General features: G+C 46.6%; 1 protein-coding gene across 1 annotated transcript in view; it reads left to right on the top strand.

The window, feature by feature from the left end:
- Window positions 1-19699, top strand: part of ITPK1 (inositol-tetrakisphosphate 1-kinase) — a 256870-nt gene that overhangs the window by 89192 nt on the left and 147979 nt on the right. Inside the window, exon 2 of the mRNA XM_045014140.1 lies at window positions 1535-1559. Within this exon, the coding sequence (XP_044870075.1) occupies window positions 1535-1559 (25 nt within the window). The remainder of the gene's footprint in view (window positions 1-1534; window positions 1560-19699) is intronic.

Consider the following 19699-nt stretch of genomic DNA (forward strand, 5'->3'; position numbering starts at 1 on the left):
CATGGACTCTACTGTCAAACCTCTTTTATAGAGCAGAGGAATGTTGGCCAGAGTTACTCACTCTTTTTTCCTTTTCCTCGTGCCAAAGGATCTTTCACTTCTACCTGGGGAGTTAGCAGAGGCAAGTAAAAGGAATCCTGGTCTAATGCCTCTTCTGAAGAACTGGCTCAAGAAATTAATTTCTCTCTGAGTTTGAGAGGAAAATTGCTCTGCATTTAAATAGTCTGCACATAGAGGGGAAGGTGTCTAATAATAATAGGAGATATACCAATCTCCTAGAACTGGAAGGGACCTTGAAAGGTCATCAAGTCCAGCCCCCTGCCTTCACTAGCAGGATCAAGTACTGATTTTTGCCCCAGATCCCTAAGTGGCCCCCTCAAGGATTGAACTCATAACCCTGGGTTTAGCAGGCCAATGCTCAAACTATTGAGCTATCCCTCCCCCCATGGAGTGGGCATGGATTTCTACTAGTAGTTTAGTGTGGTGTCAGCTTGTTGGATGTAATAAGGGAAGCGTGTCTGGCTGTGTACATATGTGCTGCTTTGCCAGTGCCACAAGAGATGAAGGGCCAAGTTTGGGGTGAGCCTAACTTGCACTCCTAGCCGTGTCGGTGTACCCCTAAGGGACTTCCTCGACCCCTGGCACTCTGACTGCCCTGGCCAGCCCGTTTTTTTTAGGCACGATGCAACTATTAACCTTAAGGCTGGAGCTATATATGCAGGGCAGAGGGCTTCCTAATGAGTCCAAGACTTCACAGTTCACTCCAGCAGGAATTAGGAATGGCCTCAGATCTGGCCATGTTTTGGGTCACGACATTGACAGCAGCTCTTGTAACCTGTTAACATTTCTAAGACAGCTTAAAAATCCCTTAGGTCAGTTCCACAGTCCCTTCTTGCCCATGAGGGGTGGAAAAGAGGAAACTTGACTGATGTAAATCTCTATGTAGATGCCTGACAGTGCAAGGTGGTCAGGTACCAGGGTGATGGGCGTGGTACAAGGACACGAATAAGAATAAAATGCAGCATCTTAAACTTGCACCTGCTGACTAACACAAACTTACATCCCCTTACATGTCACCTCTGAATTTGACCCATTCTGTAGGTGACACTAGTACCACGGTGTGAGAATTACATTAAAGGGTGGGGAGAGAGGGATAGCAGGGAAAAAACTAAAAATAGGGTGTTCCCTGCTTTAACGTGAACTTCTTATGCTTCCTTTGTCTGGTAGCTTATAAATTAAACCCATGTAACATCCCTTATGACCATTCACTAATGTATAATTTACATAATCTTCCACCTCACCTCCCAGGCCCCGGTTCAGGATGATGCTTAAGCATGTGCTGAAGTTGGTCCCTATTCAGGACAGCACTTAAGCATGTGCTTTTCTGAATTGGGGCCTGGACTTGCCTCAAGTACTGTAACGTAGAGTTTTTCCTTAATGTTCTAATATCAAGCAATGTATTTCTTTGAGTATTTGAACTCCGTTACTATTCATCATTTACTAAAGTAACCCTTTGTCCTTTTCTTTTTTCCAGGAAAAGAGGAATAGAAGTCATACAGGTGAGTAAAGATTATTTTAACTTTTCTGTATAAAAAGCAAAACGCTTCTTCTCTCACTTTACAAAGAAAACTACTAAATCTCTGGCAGATTTCACCAACAGTTGGTCTTCATTTTTTTTCCCCATTCCATCAATCCTTTTTTTGTTTCATTCCCTTATTATTCAGACATTCACTCTGGGAAAATCAAGTCTGATGCTGCTAAGTGTATATGATGGATCCTATCCAATCTTGTGGCCAATGGTTAGGCTTTTCTTTTCTGTATCAACTAGTAAGAGTCAATAACACTGGTTATGATTAGGTGGTGTAATCTGTGTTTATTGCATTTAAATACAATAAGGCTTAAAGGAAAGAAGAGCTGCCTGCGTGTAAGAAACTTGTAAAGAAGTTAATCCATGATGCGGAGAATATTCTTGCAACCCAATGAACAGGAAGGAGACTAAACTATTGCTTATTTTGGTAATGGCCCATCTACTGATGGTCTTGAGGGGTGACTGGTTTTTCTTCCTGTTTGCTAAGTCTGAATGGCTATATTTCCACTGTGCCATAGGTAAAAGCAGTGATTAAAGTGGTGTGAAAACAGTTGGGGTTCTGTCATCTGAGCTGAAATAAATTTTATGTGCTTGATACAGACAATTCACACTTTCATGTATATATTTATTTCATAATAATCACGTTCAGTTTTTAGCTCGAGAAACTATTTACTACTATTGTTTTTAAATGAGGACAGAGTTACACACCAAACTTCTATTGAGACAATAACTAGTTGTGATATTTTTAAATTTTAACATACTGTCCTTTGCTAACTCTAGTGATGGTCCAACATAAGCTGACAAAACAACTTCCAAAGTCCTTCATAAAGGGAAGGGAAGACTGAAAGTTCGCCTCTCAGGAGCACAGCTTGATTTAAAAAAATTTTTTTGGCCATGTCTGTGATCCCACCCATTTCAAGCACTGGTTAAAGGGACATCGTGAGAGAAATGATTTTTTGAGCTTACAAGCAGAAGTTGGTACAGTAAAAGATATTACCTCCCGCACCTTGTCTCTTACATTAGTATCTGACGCTTTTGTTGTGCCAGGGTAACCCCTTAGAGCACGATAACCGAAAGAGATCAGAATACAGGCTTTGTTCCCAGTTCATCTCGTGCATTAGTACTTTGCATCATTGTCACTCTTTTGTTGCTGATCAGTTGCACTCTTGCCCTGCACTAAAGTGAGGACCTTGCTCACGTGCTGCTCAGGTGCTGAAAGAGGGAGTTCACCAGTAGCAGCAGCACAGCTGACACCGTGTACACTGCGAAAGAGGGATGGGGTGTGAGTTGAGGTTGTTTGGTGTTGCCCTTGTTTCTGCCTGAAAGATCTTTCTAAACGTCAGCCGAGGTGCAGAAAAAATCCTTACAGACATAAATAAAATCTTTTTTAAAAATCAGATCATGCTATTTAAAGACTCTTCTCTCAGAAAAAAATACATTAAAAAAAAAAAAGATTAGTTTGACAACATTAAATTTGGGAGTGTCCCTTTAAGGTGTATGAGAATATCCTCATGACGATCAGCTGCTTGACAGCATTACAAGAAAAGAAAGAATCTGCCTTAATGTCCAGCTGTATTTATCCTTACTCCCCTAGCATGCTACAGCCACGAGTTCTTCCTCCTTCCCTTTGTCAGCTGCTGCCAGGAGCCGAACAGTGCATTGTTCATTGTTTGCTGTTTGTTTAGAATCGCCAGATCTATGCCTTTGAGATGCTGGTAATATTTATCAGCTTTACATGCTAGAGAAGATGAGCATTAGCCGGCATCTTATGATGATGATGATGATCATTATTATAACATTAATAATAATTGCTGACAGTTGGCCTTGGTATATTTCATTGGGTTTCTAACTGCTGCACTGTTTATTAAAGTAATGAGACAGCCATATGAGAAGAACTCAGCACAGCACCTAATGGCTGCGAAGAGGGGAAGATCCTTTTTACTTCCCTGGGTTAAGTTCCTGTGCTTATATTATGATGATTGGGTGAGTCTCCATTATGGCAGGGCTCATAAGCAGAGTCCAGTTATTGAATGGGGGACTCTGTAATTAAGTGTGGTTTAACGTCTGTTCACCAACTAGACATAAACCAAGTGGAAAAGACCTTTTTTACACCGAGAAAATTTGGAAACGTTTGGCGGGAACTTGGTGAGGACTCAGTGAAAAGATACTTTTATGGAATCAAACCTCACAGCATTGTAGAGGCTGCCCTGGGATCTTGACTTTGAGAGATCTGCCCCTAACAGCTATACCTAGAGTACAGGTGGGTAACCAGTAACCTTTACTGGAGCATAGCTGTTGAAAGACAATTATTCCCCCTCAGCAGCAAGGGAGGAACGTGCTTCCATGGTTGCACTGTTGACGTTTCATGAGATCTGAGGCTTACCTTCCTGTAATGGTCCTCACTCGGGATTTGCTTGGGAAGCATGGCCTAGTGGTCAAGGCCGCAATCTGTGACTGGCAGGGAAGGGAGCCCAGTCCCTCCCACTCCACCCTTTGGGCTACCAGTCGCCTGGCAACTGAGGTTAAGGCCTGCCACTTCTTCTTGTCCCCAGTCAGCTTAGTCCAAGGCTTTCCTATGTTGGGGAAGTCTGAATCAAATAAGTAAGGGGGGGGGTTACCAGGGTCCACAGGCGGAGGAGAGGGGGATACTTCCCTCTCTGAGGTGGGTCTTCCTTTCCCTGGGGGAGGGCCCCTTTGGACAGCTATGTCAGAGACTTTAGGCTTCCCTCTTCTCTGTGCTGCTGCAACTGTGGGTTGCAGGTCTGCTCACTTCCAGCTCCACCGCCAAAATGAGCTGTTTCCCTGTCTTTTAATTCCGATACGAGATGGAGCATTTGCTGCAGGTGTGCGGGGCAGGGCTGACTGGGCCCAAAATCCTTTATTGCCCAGTGTGTGGTTTGTACACTCCATCACAGTTCCTCTGCAGTGTTGAGTATTTTCCTCCTTCTCTTAGTAAAGAATTTACCTCATAGCTCAGGGTGTCCTGATAAATCTTACTGCCGACAGGACTTTAGATGCAACCTCCCTGCTACCAAATCAAACCAAGTTATTCTGCACATGCCCCTCCCCCCCCCCGCCGCCCAATGCAAACTTTCTTTGCATAGAGATGTAACCAGAAATCTGTGTATTCTTTTCATACCAGACTCCCTGAAAACCTCCATTGCCCACATGATGTGCTTCCTCAGCTGTGCTAATAGATGAGGAATGATGGTTTTGGTATTTGATCTGCTGGACAAGATTTATTTGGCAGTAGTGTTGTTTTCCTGTGTTAAGCAGCAGGACTTCTTTGCTTTCCAGGAACAGATCCTATTGTGAGCTGTCCCAGAACAAGCCACCTCATTTTCTTGACAATAAACAACTTGACACACACAGATACACAGACCCTTGCATCTATGTTCCTGTTTGCACAAGATCAGAAATGTTGCCACTGATTTCTGAATATATTTAGTGTGATGTGTGTACACAGTCTACCAGGATACCCAAAGAATCAGTAACAGGAATTTGCTGCTAACCTGTTGGATTCAACAGGATGGCTAGTCTGCAGTAGTGTACTAAACAGGCATGTGGTGATTTGTGTGAACAAGCACCAAATCTTTGTCTCATTTCCTAAAATGTTGCTCAGGGTGGGGGAAGATCCATGGATCTTCCTAATAAAAGAAAGGAAGTTTTTGGGGAAGTGCAGATATGTTTTCCTATTTCTCTTCTCTGTGAGAAGATAAGGTGACCCTTTTCCTTTCACTGGTGCTAATGAAAGCCCCAAGCTCATTTTCCTTAGTTAATTTCTACCTATATATTGGTGGTGAGCTACTCTTGGATGACAGTTACAGACTTTGCTACTGGATTTGATGTTAAGGCCAGCCCAAGTTTCTGACCTTTGTCTGAGACTTCAGGCTGTAGGTGCAGAGTTGTAGAGTTCCAAATTCTTGGACAGTCAGCAAGCAAACATATTTGTGAAAATGAACTGATGCAGGGCAAGGAATGCTAATGGTAGGTTAAATAAGCATCCTCTTCCACCCACTGGTAAAACATTACTTTTGTACCAAGAATTTATAAAACTATGAACTCTTGGAACTCATTTACAAAACTTTTCTTAAACATTACATGAATATATTGTCTCATACTATAGAATTAGAATTTATAATCCCTATTCCATAATGAGAGAGCTTTGAGCTATAATGTGTCTGTCTTAAAACTATCTTTAGATATCAGAGGGGTAGCCGTGTTAGTCTGGATCTGTAAAAGCAGAAAGAGTATTCACCCACGAAAGCTCATGTTCCTATATGTCTGCTAGTCTATAAGGTGCCACAGGACTCTTTGCTGCTTTTTATCTTTAGATAGGTTTTTTCCTCAGAAAGCATTTTATCAAAAAAATACGATTAAAAAAAAAAAGCATTGATTTTTATCCACCCTGGCGCCCAATTTAAGTTGCCTGTATTAGTTTAACTAGTAATGTGGCCTCTTGCTCCCATCAGCTTGGCTGCCTGGCCTGAGGTGGTAGGGGTAATAATACCTTGCTTTGCAAAACCTCTCTAAGATTAGAGATATGCACATTTTTATAAAGGGGAATCCTCACAAGGACATCTGAGGATGGCTTACATTTATTTTTGTTTCAAGTTATGCAAATCAGTATTAATTAGCTGCAGCCCTTAGGCCCCTGACAAATGGCCCGGTTAGCTTTTGTGTTGCAAAGTTTGGGGCACTTCAAAGCTCACTTAATTAACTACCTCACCCAACCTTTCCTGGAGACATAATTCATATTTTTCTATTTTTAAAATGAAGATTTATAAGTATTTTTTTGGTGCTTAATTAACATTACCATGCTTTGTCTTGATAAGACATTGAAGTTGCTTGGCTGCGAAACTGGGATTAGTCACTGAATTCCAAGCTCTGATTTTTTTTTTTTTTTTTTAAATAAAGTAACCATGGGACCTGGAAGATAAAATGTTTTTTAATGTGGAACAGCTGATTGTAGTAGTCAGAATGGTCTAGGTTGCTGCTTTTGTTTTTCCTTTTCCCCACAACTCTCTGGGAATTCAGATATTTCAAATCTCTTATTTTTGAGTGGAAAACTATCCTTTAAACAGTTGGCTTTGCTGAAATCCGTGAAAGAGAACTGAGGTTTTTATCTTGAATCAAAGTAAAATACTGGTGACAACAGTTTCCACTAATTGTTGCCAGGGAACAGTTGTTTTCTTGAAATGTTGAGAGGTTTATTTTCACATGAAGTATTAAATGGAATAAGTTAGGAACGGCAAAATATAACCAAGAGGAAGGGTGCTTATAAAATACATATCCAATAACATATACAGAAAGATGGGACTGGAGAGCTTCCAAAGCAAGCAGAGTGGCTGAGATGTTGGAGTTGGCTTGCTGGAATAATAACGTTTATTTTCATTTGCATGCCAGCATCTCAGTAAAGTGCACATTCTCCTGGGTATGGCATTCAATTCTGACCTCAGTGCGTCTCTTGGAAAAGCTAGTACAAAGCCCTCAAAATCCGTCTGACTTTTGCAGGTAATTTACAGATGTTTTGACATGTGGGATTAGAAGTTACAGGTGTTCAATTTAACATTAAAGGAGATTCTGGTGACTTCTTAAGGTTACATTTTGATTTACTTTATAAAATAGTTATGGTGCGGGAGTGTGTTCTAAAACTAAAGTACGGTGTGGAATTAAAAAAAAAAAATCCACAACTCTATCGCTAAGAAATAAGAATTAAAAAAAAAAAATCCTAAACAAAACGCTAGCTCTTTTTAATTTTTTTTTTTAGGATTAAGGCAATGTGATAGTCTCCTTCAGCTGGTTATATCGCTAACTGCAAAGCACTATTTGCTGAGGTGGCAGGAATTGCAGATTCCAGTACATTCACAGAGAGAGAAAGAGGGAGGTTTGGACATGATTGGTCATTATATCCTGCAAATTGGAGTTAGAAGCAGAATCAAACATATTTGTTTCTGTTCCATTCAGAACACCTGCATAAATACATATTTGTAGGAAAAAATAAATAGAAAAAAGATAAAGTACTTCACACTGTAGTGATTAAGAAGACAAGTTAAGTTAAATGTATATTTTAAAAAATAAATCATTCCGAGATATTGACCTTTTAAAATTGCAGTTACATCTACTGCATTTTATCTTAAGGGTATGAATTACTGTACAGTTAGATGCTTTTGAAAATTTTACCTGTTGAGTTTCAGTGAGGTTTTGGCTCCTAAATTATTTTTGAAAATAGGATTTAGGCACTTTTAAAAATCTTGCCAAAATTCAGTAACCTGTAACTGTATGTAATGAGGAACATTTAGATTTTATCTTATGCTACTTTGACACATGGAGACTTGAATGCTTAGCCCCCAGCACATCAATTTGAGATTGTGAGGAGTGGCCGTGTGGCCTAATGGATAGGGCACAGGTCTGACAGTCAGAAAACCTGAGATAAAATCCTGGCCTCATTAAAATCAATGGCAAAACTCCCTTTGACTTTAATAGAGCCAAGATTTCAGCCCTGGCTTTGCTACTGACTCGCTGTGGCCTTGGGCAAGTTACTTAACCTCTGTGCTTTGGCTTCCCCATCTATAAAATGAAGATACATAACCTTAATCATGTAATGCTAAGCATAATGCTTTGAGATCCTTGGCTGCAATGTGCTATGGAAATGTACCAGAGGCACCTAGGGCAATTGGATTTGATGCTTTTTTAAAAAAAAATTTTAAGTGCTTAGTTTTTGCACAAATGGCTGTTGGCTATCTTTGACTGCATGAGACGTCTGAAATGGTTTTGCCTTTCTGGATGGGGACATCATGACTAGGAACCTGAGAAAATCACAATTTCATCAATTTCAGTGATACAATTTTTCCAACAACGGGGAGGTGGTAGCGGGCATCGTGCCAGTCTTGTGTGTTGGTGGGCGAGCTTGGTGGTTGGGAACTGAGCAGGAGAAAGTAAGAGCGGGGGGAAAAAGTCTGCAGCCCTGGGAGTAAATGGCAGCAGTTTGGGGCTGGAGAGGACTCAGCGGCTGATTTTGGGCAAAGGAATGCAGCAGTGACCTTTCGTTGACTGCATTCTGTGCACCTCCCATGAAAACTGCCACTTTCCCTGTGACATTGCCTCATTTAAAAAGAAAAAAAATCCATGATTTTCTCAGGGCCCTAATCATGATAGGGTCTCAAGACAGAGCAAATGAAATGAGCCTGGGGTCTTGTAACTCAGGAAATGCTTTTTTTTTTTTTTTAAACTTTATAATCTGTGGTTTGCACTGAAGCATACATGCAACTGTTGCAGTGTCTTTGTGTGTGTAGTTGTCAGCCCAGAACTCCCTATTTTAACCCTTATTCTTGCATTCGGAAAGGTGGGGACATAAACTTGTCACAGGTACTAGGCTAACTGCACCTCTGACTCCTCTGAGCATGGCCCCTCTCAAGCCTTTGTCACCTGCCTCAGGGTGGAATCATGCAGTTCTCCCACTCTCAGGCCAGGCTTTGGGCTGCAGGTCGTCTGATCACCGGGATTATCTCAGCAGGTCTGATTTAGGCTCAGACCTTGCTCTTCTGATCCCTTTGGGAGCAATGACAGTGGAACCTAATGACCAGACAGCCTTTTTAGAGCAATATTATTTATTTAGAACAAAAACATTATGGAGAAAAGAGATCTTAAAAACAATAAAAGTAGAAGACACAAGTATAATCTATCAGGTGTCTGTCCATTTTCTACATGAGGACCCTCGTAGGTGTAAGCATATTATGGACCTTCCATGACTGGTGGGGTTTGGGTGACAATCTCTGCCTTTAACTCACAAACCAGTTCTTTTTCCAGCATCAGGGAGAACGTCCTTCAAAAGCTGCTTAGTGCTTTTGATCACCCCACTGTCTTTTAAGTGTATGCCGAGATGTTCTTATCTGGTGAACCAATGTGTTACTTTCCTGTTTGTTCTTGCAAAAGCCCCCTGTTAATTTAGATAATGCAGTCATTCGTATTGGAAATTCTAATAAGCTCCGTAGTTATGTTACCTCACTGACCAAGTCAGTTACAGCGTTCATACCAGTATTACATATCAGTAGTCTTAAATTATTACTGAGCAGCTCCTTATCTGTCATAAAAATGACTTGCAAATTAATGAACTGGACTTCACCTACTTTTTTTAAGGGCTTGATTCTGTTGTGACTTCCCTATGGTCATGATTCAGAAAAAGGCTTAAAACATGTGGTTAAACTGACCCCCTGTGTAGGAAAATATTCTCTCCCGCTTGTTTAACTTTAGTGGAACCTAAGTACATGCGTAAGTGCTGTCTTGAATACAGATGCTTTCCTGAATCTGATTCTGTGTGCCTCTCTGATTGAAGAAAACATGAAGTGGCTGCAGACTGGAGCCCTAAATCAGAATAACTAAACATTAATGCTTTTCTTCCTACATAGGGCATTGTATTTTTTAAAAGGCAACTTTTTCCAGTAGGAGAAGTAGTCGTCCAATTGAACTCTGCATTTTAGGTGGAGAGTTTGTGTCTGGGATTTCTGGCATTCTGTCTTTTTTCGCAAGGGCATAAATATCTTTTCACTGTATATCTAAAGCAGGGGTCTCAAACTCAAATGACCCCGAGGGCCGCATGAGGACTAGTGCATTGGCCCGAGGGCCGCATCACTGACACGCCCCCTTGCTGCCCCTGGCCCCACCCCCAATCCACCCCTTCCATGAGGCCCCGCCCCTGCCCTGTCTCTTCTCCACCTGCTCCCCTAAGCGCGCGGCTCCCCGCTCCTCCCCCCTCCCTCCTGGAAAGTGCTAAGCGCCACCAACAGCTGTTTGGTGGCTTGGCGGCGGGGCACTTAGGCGGCGGGTCCCGGAACAGAAGGGGCCCCCCACCGCCGAAGACCGGGCTGCGCTTCGGCGGCGGCGGGTCCCTCTTTTCCCCACCCCGGCCGGTCCCGCTTCCCACCCCGGCCGGTCCTGCTTCCCTCCCCCACACCCCCCGGCCCGGCCCGGCCCCGGCGGGTCTCGCTTCCCTTCCCCACCCCCGGCCCCGGCGGGTCTCGCTTCCCTTCCCCCCCCGGCCCGGCCCGGCCCGGCCCCGGCGGGTCTCGCTTCCCTCCCCCACCCCCCGGCCCGGCCCGGCGGGTCTCGCTTCCCTCCCCCCCCCCCCGGCCCGGCCCCGGCCCCAGCGGGTCTCGCTTCCCTTCCCCAACCCCGGCCCGGCGGGTCTCGCTTCCCTTCCCCCCCCCCCGGCCCGGCCCGGCCCCGGCGGGTCTCTCTGCCCGGCCCTGCCCGGCCCGGCCCGGCCCGGCGGGTCTCGCTTCCCTTCCCACCCCCCACGGCCCGGCCCCGGCCCCGGCGGGTCCCGCTTCCCACCCAGGCCCCGGCCCGGCCCCGGCGGCTCCCGCTCCCCCCCCCTTACCCGAGCGCGTCTCCGGCGAGGCCTGAGCTTCGTCCCGCTCAGAGCCGCGTGGTGAGGGGGGCGGGGCTGTGAGCTCCACGCCGAGCGCAGCGCTCAGCCCAGAGCTCCCAGCCCCGCCCCCTCCCCACGCGGCTCGGATCGGGGCGGGGCTCAGGCGCTCGGACGGAGACTCGGCGCTCTATGCGCCGAGGCTCCAGGAGAGGGGCGGAGGCGGGAGCCTCCGCTTTTCTCTTGGGGGCCCCTGCGGGGCCCGGGGCAAATTGCCCCCTTTGCCCCCCCCTCTGGGCGGCCCTGGGGAGCTCCGCGGGCCGCAGGGAAGAGCTCCGCATGCGGCCCGCGGGCCGCATGTTTGAGACCCCTGATCTAAAGGTAGGCAGAACAGATGGGGAAAAAAATCAGTTTCTACCTGTACTTTAGATACTTTTCTTGCCTCTGGTTGCTATTTTGCAATATCTTTACTTTTATCAGGTCTAGCACATTGTTGAAAAATACTTGGTCTTTTTGTTAATATTTTTATTCATGATCATTATCCAGTGGTCAGTTGGGCGTACACATTTATTGCTTACAATAATTTTGCATCGTTGTCCAATAGCACAGCAGTTAATAATCTGGCATGGGAATTCCTGAGCATGAGTCTCAAACCTGGACAGTGCAGAGGTCCAGGGGAACAAGAGGGGGGTCACAGTCACTTGTACTTTATGACTAGATGGGGGGTGGGGTGGGATAGTGCCTAAAACTTTTCTTTTGTAACGTGGAGTCATGGTGTGGAGACGGTTGAGAACTGCTGGTGCACGGGATTTAAGACCTAAATCCTTTGACATAAGAGAGGGAGGATGGCGCAGTGGTTAGAGTGCTAGCTGGGATTTAGGAGACCTAAGTTCAATTCCCTGCTCAACCGCAAACTTCCTGTGTGATGTTAAACAAGTCACTTAGTCTCTCTGTGCCTAAGTTCCTCAACCCTAAAATAGAGAAATTAACATGTAATGGTTGAGAGGCACCCAGATTCTGTGGTAATGGAGGCCCTATAATTTTGTAAGACAGACAATTCTACAAATCCTAAAGAGCCTTCGCTGACCTGGGATGTGGCATTATGTTTTATATTATACTGTCTACAGCTTGTACATACACATCCTCTTAACTCTCCTTCGCTCTTTCATAAAGCTCTGCAGTTTTGGAGACCCCTCAGTGCCCCCAGGATTCTTTGAAATCTGTTTCCTTTGATACTTGGGTGTTGCCTTTTTTGATGCCAGTCTTGATGCAGCATACAAATGTAGACTCATCCGAGGGTGGCAATTTAAAAAGTCACACATTATATTAAGGGTATGTTTATAAAGGACTACTGTTCCAAGCCTGTTATAGCCAGGAATAATATGTGTTATAGACAGATATAAGCATATCAGAAGATGGTGTTCTAGTAGGGTTGCCAACTCTGCAGGATTGTCCTTGAGTCTTCAGGAATTCAAGATTAATATTTAATTAAAGATTGTCATGTGATGAAACCTCCAGGAATACATCCAACCAAACTTGGCAACCCTATGTTCTAGATGGTTAAGTCATGGTTACAAATAACCTATTGAATACCAGTTGGATTCTCAAGGAAATCAAAACCATTGATTAATGTGCCCAGAATATTAAGTGTGACCAATAAATAAATAAACCAGATGACAGGAATCAAGCTGGGTTGGAATGCCAGGAAGTGTAGCCAAGGGGGCGTGAGTTAAACCAGTGGTCCCCAACCTTTTTCGTCTGGCGAAGGACTGTGGCGGCAGTCGAGCATCCGCTGAAATGGCGCCGAAATTCGGCGGCATTTCGACGGGGACGCCTCTGGATGACGTCGCTTGTCGGAGGCAAGCGGCATCATCCAGAGGCGTCGCCGCCGAAATGGCACCAAATTTCGGCGCCATTTTGGTGGATGCTCAACCACCATCCAGGACGCGGGCGCATTTAGATGCCCATCCGGGCGCCATTGCGCCCACAGGCACCACATTGGGGACTCCTGAGTTAAACTGTCCAGAGCAGAGTGAATCCCAGCTGCACAGACAATTTCCTGTTCCTGTGCTAGGTTTATATGGAAGCTATGAGCCAATCACGTTCCAGGACTGGAGTCCTCTGTTGGGGTTCAGTTTCTGCCAGGGCCAGTTCTAGCGTTTTTGCCGCTCCAAAGCGCGCCCCCCCACCAAAAAGGCTATAATCGCTGGCACTTCATTCTTCGGCGGCAAGTCCTTCCCTCCAAGAGGGACTGAGGGACCTGCCGCCAAAGAGCTGGACGGGCTGCCCCCAGGCACCTGCTTGCTGCACTGGTGCCTGGAGCCAGCCCTGGCTTCTGCCCTAGCAATTGTTAGCAGGTCCCTGGGCATCAGGTTGGCACTGACTAGCACCTAAGAGTCCCATGGACTTGGGTTCAGGACCCGCATTCCTGATACACAATAGCACATGCAGTCTCTGCTCAGTGGGGCAGAATCCTGGAAGTGCACACACAGCATATGCGGTCCTTGCTGCCTTTATTAAATAGAGACCTATCATGGACTAAAATTCAGCTGTCATTTCAAGATCCAAGTTAATTTACCTTGTTCCTTTTGACAATGGTTACATTTGCCATGCTGATGTTGCTCCAAGAAACTATCAGTTGTGTCACATACTTAGTTATGTGACTAGTGTGGTAGCTAAATCAAAGAGGTTTTATATGTATTTTGTAATTTGTGTGCATGTGAGTATACCCACCTTGCATCAGTTGTCAGGGGGTGCTTTTTTATTAGGCAAAAAAAGTTAGTCATGACGTATTTGTTAGTCCAGATGCTTTCCTTTTGTTTTTGCCAGTCTGTCCTGCCAAAGTGGAAACAAGTTATTTACAATGTTTTGACAGAATAAACTGAAGAGTGGATGGAAAAGATGCCATTGGGTCTGAGCTAACAGTGAAAGAGACCTAAATGTAAGGGAAACAACTACAGAAGAATTTTGGCTAACTTTGCAAATAAAGGAAACCCTTCTAATTTTGTTTTCATAGTAAATTGTTGACTGAGGCCTAGAGTTTCCTGTAATCCTAGGCTCCAAATACATCTGAATACATTTACTTGTACCAAACCTTTACAAACACCCTTCCCCCAAACTCTTTAATCTTGGCAGTGTAGAGTTCCTGTGTTATAATAGTGCATTGACTCACTGATCCAAAGATTCCTGTACAGGATACATGCACTGTATAGCTATTTTACGTTGATTGCATATACTTTATTCTTGTGCTTAGGGTTAGCTTAGTAATAAATGTTCTTTCCTTGTGACCTAGAAGGGCTTGTCTTGTAATGTCCTTTCCCTTATGTTAACATCCTAAAAGTGGCTGAAAAAAGAACTGGAGCCATAAAAGAGGAAAAAGTGTCACTTTTTTTAACCATAGATAGAGCGCATGGAATGTAGAATGTGCTTGCTGACGCTTATTTCATAATCCTGACATGATGGTTTGCATGCTGTTCAAGCCCTTAATAACTGGGCTTGAGCTACCCAGCTCTTTCTCCTACATGGCTAGAAGAAGCAATATTTTTCCCCTCCCCACCTGATTTCCATCACACTCAGGCTGTGGCTACACTTGCAGATGTAGACTGCCGGGAGTTATACCAGCCCTCGGAGACAATAGCAGGGAAAGCGCAGCCGTGTGTTCACACTGTAAGCTGCAAGCACAGTGGCGTGGCTACATTTGCGGTACTTGCAGTGGTATTCGGAGCGGTGCATTATGGACAGCTATCCCACAGAGCACCTCTTCCCATTCTGGCGCTGAGGCTTGTGGGAAGGGAGACGGGGAGGTCATGGGGACATCCTGGTTCCTGTCCCAATGCCCCGCAATGCATCCTAGCAATACCTGTGCTTCCATCCACATTTGGCACTATCTTTCAATGTTTTTTGTACTGCATGCTGTGTCTTCCCTTTCGGTCTGCGGGAAAGGATCCCGAACTGCTGAGGAATATGTTGATGAGTCTCGCCAGCACCTCATGAATTGCAGTTGAGTTACTCCTTTAGCTACAAAGTGACAGGGAGGAGTCTGACGATGATGATGTCGACACGCATAATGAATGACACGAGATTGCTTGTGGCATTCACGGACATGCTCACCACCGTGGGACGCCGCTTTTGGACTTGGGAAACAAGCACTGAGTGGTGGGATCACATGGTCATGCAAGTCTGGGATGACGAGCAGTGGCTGCAGAACTTTTGGATGGGGAAAGCCACTTTTATGGGGCTGTGTGCTGAGCTCGCCGCCACCCTGCGGTGTAAGGACATAAGATTGAGAGCTGCCCTGCCGGCAGGGCCGGCTCCAGACCCCAGCGCACCAAGTGCTTGGGGCGGCGTGCCGCAGCAGGCGGCTCCGGTGGACCTCCCACAGGCACGCCTGCGGAGGGTCCGCTGGTCCCGCGGCTCCGGTGGACCTCCCGCAGGCATGCCTGCGGAGGGTCCGCCGGAGCCATGGGACCGGCGACTGCCAGAGCGCCCCCCCGCAGCATGCCACCCTGCTTGGGGCGGCGCAATTCCTAGAGCCGCCCCTGCCTGCCGGTGGAGAAGTGTGTGGCGAATGCAGTCTGGAAGCTGGCTACTCCAGACAGCTATCGATTGGTTGCTAAACATTTCAGAGTGGGCAAGTCTACCGCTGGAATTGTGTTGATGCAAGTGTGCAGGGCCATTAATCGCATCCTGATCAGAAGAACCGTGATTCTGGGCAATGTGCGTGACATTATGAATGGCTTTTCACAAATGGGTTTCCCTAACTGCAGAGGGGCGATAGATGACATGCATATGCCAATTCTGGCACCAGACCACCTAGCCTCTGAGTACATAAATCAGAAGGGGTATTGCTCAATGGTTCTCCAGGCGATTGTGGATCACCGTGGGCGTTTCATGGACATTAATGCAGGCTGGTCCAGAAAGGTGCATGACGCACGCATCTTTCGGAACACTGGCCTGTTCAGGAAGCTGCAAGTGGGGACTTTCTTCCTGGACCAGAAGATCATTGTAGGGGAAGTCAAAATGCCCATTGTGATCCTTGGAGACCCTGCTTAATGCCATGGCTCATGAAACCATACACAGGGAGCCTTGATGGCAGCAAGGAGCAGTTCAACAACAGACTGTGCTTTTGGACATTTAAAGGGCTGCTGGCACTATCTGTAAGGGAAGCTGGACCTGGCTGATAACATCCATATGGTTATAGCCGCGTCCTGTACCCTCCATAACATTTGTGAAGGGAAGGGTGAAAGCTTCACTCAGGCATAGGCCACTGAGGTTGAACACCTGTAGGCTGAATTTGAACAGCCAGAGAGCAGGACTGTTAGAGAGGTCCAGTGTAGGGCCGTAAGGATTAGGGATGCCTTGAGGGAGCAGTTGGATGCTGAAAGCCACCAGTAATGTTTGGTGCCCTGTACAGGAGTGACGTGAAGTGGTTTCAGTGCTAGGAGGCATCTGTGTTTGCTACGTATGATGTGCTGACTAGCAGTGCCTGTTGTTTTCCTGGGCTACGCTGTCTTTTACTTAGTGCAATAAAGAGTGTTTGCAAAGCCAAAACATTCATTTATTGAAAAGAAACACCACTGCTGGAGAAACACACATGGCATGACACATCTGTGCTGTGTGGGAGGAGGGAAGGGGGCGGGGTGGGGAATGGAACTATCACAGATTTGCTTATGTCCTGTTGTTATACTCAGCCTTCCTGTCTGGAGTGCCGTGCAATGAGTGCTGCACTTCAAGCTGGCTAAAATGCATGGTGATGAGGGTTGAGTGCAGTGGGTAAGGTCATAGTTTGCAGGGCTGGGCGGTGAAGCTAAAAGTATTGGAGGCAGCTGGTGGTGATAAGACACTGGATGCAGGGGAAAGTGGGTTGGCGGTGACATGGGGGTGCAAGGGAAAGAGTTTTGGGACAAGGGCTGCGGGGGGGACGGGTGTGGATCTGCTCTATATGCAGTGCTATGAGTGCCTGCATCGAGTCTGCTTGGCACACCATACTGCTTAGGAGCTGCTCCGTGGTTTGTTGCCAGCAATCCACCTTGTACTTTTTGATTTTCAGTAAGGGACTGCTGCATCACTTGGTGCAGAAGGTCCTCCTTGCTTCTTCGCAGCTGCTTCCTGAGTCTTTGCAGCCTTTCGGCCGTTGATAACAAGGATGGCTGGGATCTCAAGGTTGCATCTGTAAAGCCAAAATGCAACATTTAACAGAGGCAGCATTGTTAATGCTAGACAAAGCAATGATTCTGCCAAACTTCTAGACAAGCACAGTGCACGCAATAGCACAAACCGCCTGTCCCAGGGTGAGCGCACATAACCCACAAGACCCCCGAAATGGTGAGTAACCTCAGGGGCAGGCGGGACTGATTGTTCCAAGGCCGTACTGTCCTCTGGGGTCCTGTGCATTGGGGAGAGCCAACAGCTGCAGGGGTCCCCCTATACTCAACACTGTCCCCACATTTTCCACAGGATGGGTTCGTCCTGGAAGATATCTTGCTGCTGAGGGTGACCTGGGAAGCAAGGGAGGATCTTCTGCAACAATGCAGCTTCCAGCCTGGCCCTTATGCGGCTTGCCTGTGTGCAGCAATGGTCCCCCTGCCCTTGACGGCACAGTGGGGCGGACATGTTACCCTTACTGGGACAAGGAGCACAGTAGCTCTGCCAAAGAACCTGTGCAAACAGATTGCCCAGCTTCTGCATAAAACCTTCGATGAGATCACTGAGGCCGATTTACCGCGATGTGAGAGAGTACATCAACGCCCTATTCCACATCTAGGCATGCACACAGCCTTAACCATTCTTTCTGGATTCCTCCTCACCCCAACAACCTGCACCCAACAACTCCCTTCTCAAAATAAAAGCTGCTTACCGGGCACCTCATCTGCTGCTTGTTCTTCTCCAAGTACCATCCGCTGCGACTGGCTACCTTCCTCCTGGCTTGAAAACAGCTCCTAGCTGCATGCATCTAGGGATGCCGTGCCATGCTCTGGCGCTGGCCCCCGCTCCTCCTCAGCGCCCTCGCTCCCGCTTTCCTCCTCCTGCCTTGTTGCACTCTGGGCTGCCACGGCCTCTGAAGTGTCCATGGTGCTCTTCGGAGTGGAGGTGGGGTCACCCCCAAGTATCTCATCCAGCTCTTTGTAGAACTAGCAGGTTGTGGGGGCAGCACTGGAGTGCCAGTTTGCCTCCCACGCTTTGTGGTAGGCATTCCACCGCTCCTTCACTTTAACCCTGCACTGCAATGTGCCCCAGTCATAACCCCTTGGCCCTTGATATCTGGCGGTAGGTACCATAATTCCTATGGCTGGAGCGCAGCTGGGACTGGCAGCTTCCTCCTCCCAAACACTGATGAGGTCCAGCTCCTGGCCATTGCTCCATACTGGGGATCGCCTGGTGCACAGAGGCATGGTCACCTGGAAAGTTGTGCTGAGAGCACTCCATGCCTAGCTGAGCAAACAGAAAGGTGACTTTCAAAATTCCCTGATAATTTAAAGGGCAGGTCTGATGGTTGGTCACCTGAGGGCAGGGCAGTGGACTTCAAGATGATGACCAGAGTGGCTTGAACAGGCATTGTGGGATATTTCCTGGAGGCTGATCAGAGCACATTAATGGACCCGGGCATCCACGCTGGCACCGCGGTACTCCAGCCAGGGCGCAGCAAGCTCTATGCGTCTCATGGAGGTGGATTGCCAGGGGCGCTCCAGTCGCTGAGTCCAGGCGCTCTACGTGCCACTGTGGGCACCTCAGGAGTTAGGGCACCCGGGCTGATTTAATACGCTCTAGCTTGAAAGTGTAACCTCAGTGTCTGCAGTCTTTCAGACTGGAGTTCCTTTCTGAAGCCTAATTGTGCTGCTCTTGCATGGGTCAGAGAGGCGGTTGCAGGGTACTTCCCCTTCACTTCTTCTCCCAGTGGTTGAGTTTGCTACCTCTCAGCATTTTCAGTTCCTGCGGGATTGGAAAAACCTCTTAACCCAAGACTCAAATGTAGTCGTTGTATTGTAGCAGTTTGTATTTTTCTGATATTCTTGCTTGCCCTAGTCACTGATGCACCCCTCCACTATACTGCCCCTTCTTTCCTCTCTTGCAAAGTTCCCCCCCCCACTATACTATTAATATAATTAAGGTAACTAATACAATTCTTTGACAGTCCCCTCTATCCCTCCCAAACTTGGACCCTTAGCTAGTAGCTTAGAGCTCTAACGTCCACATTCCTGGTCTAGGCAGGCCAACCTGGTTCTTTTTATTTACTTAGGACTCTCTGGCGTTGTGGACAGCAGCTTAATGGCTTTAAATTATTTCCAGTGTAAAGTGGCTCTGTCTTCCATTTCGTTTAGAGAAGGTGTGTGGTGGATGATATAGCCTGATGTTAACCGGGTGGGTGTATTTCTGTTGTGGATTAAGAAAGCAACAAAACCTGTGATAGCTTATTTGTCTAGTGATCTCCTCCACTTTGAATCATGCAACATCTTATTGATAAACCATTTTATGGCTATGTTGTCTGACTGAGTCACTAGTGTGGTTCAGCTAGATGCATTCAGGCTGGAGAGGGTCTGGATTATGGAGGTTTGGAGCTGCTTTTCTCAAGTTCCTAGCATTTGCCACTAGCATCCTCTTCTTGCCAGCTTGTATACGTCCTGATACTTTGTGCAAAGGGAAAGACCTCTTTCTCCAATGATTAGCAAAGGATGAGGCATCCCTCCACAAGTGGTTGCTCTTGCTGAGCCCGGAAGAGCTTAAAAAAAACCTATCTTCAAGTGAGG

This window comes from Mauremys mutica, chromosome 4 (assembly GCF_020497125.1).
Source record: "Mauremys mutica isolate MM-2020 ecotype Southern chromosome 4, ASM2049712v1, whole genome shotgun sequence".
Lineage (NCBI taxonomy): Eukaryota > Metazoa > Chordata > Testudines > Geoemydidae > Mauremys > Mauremys mutica.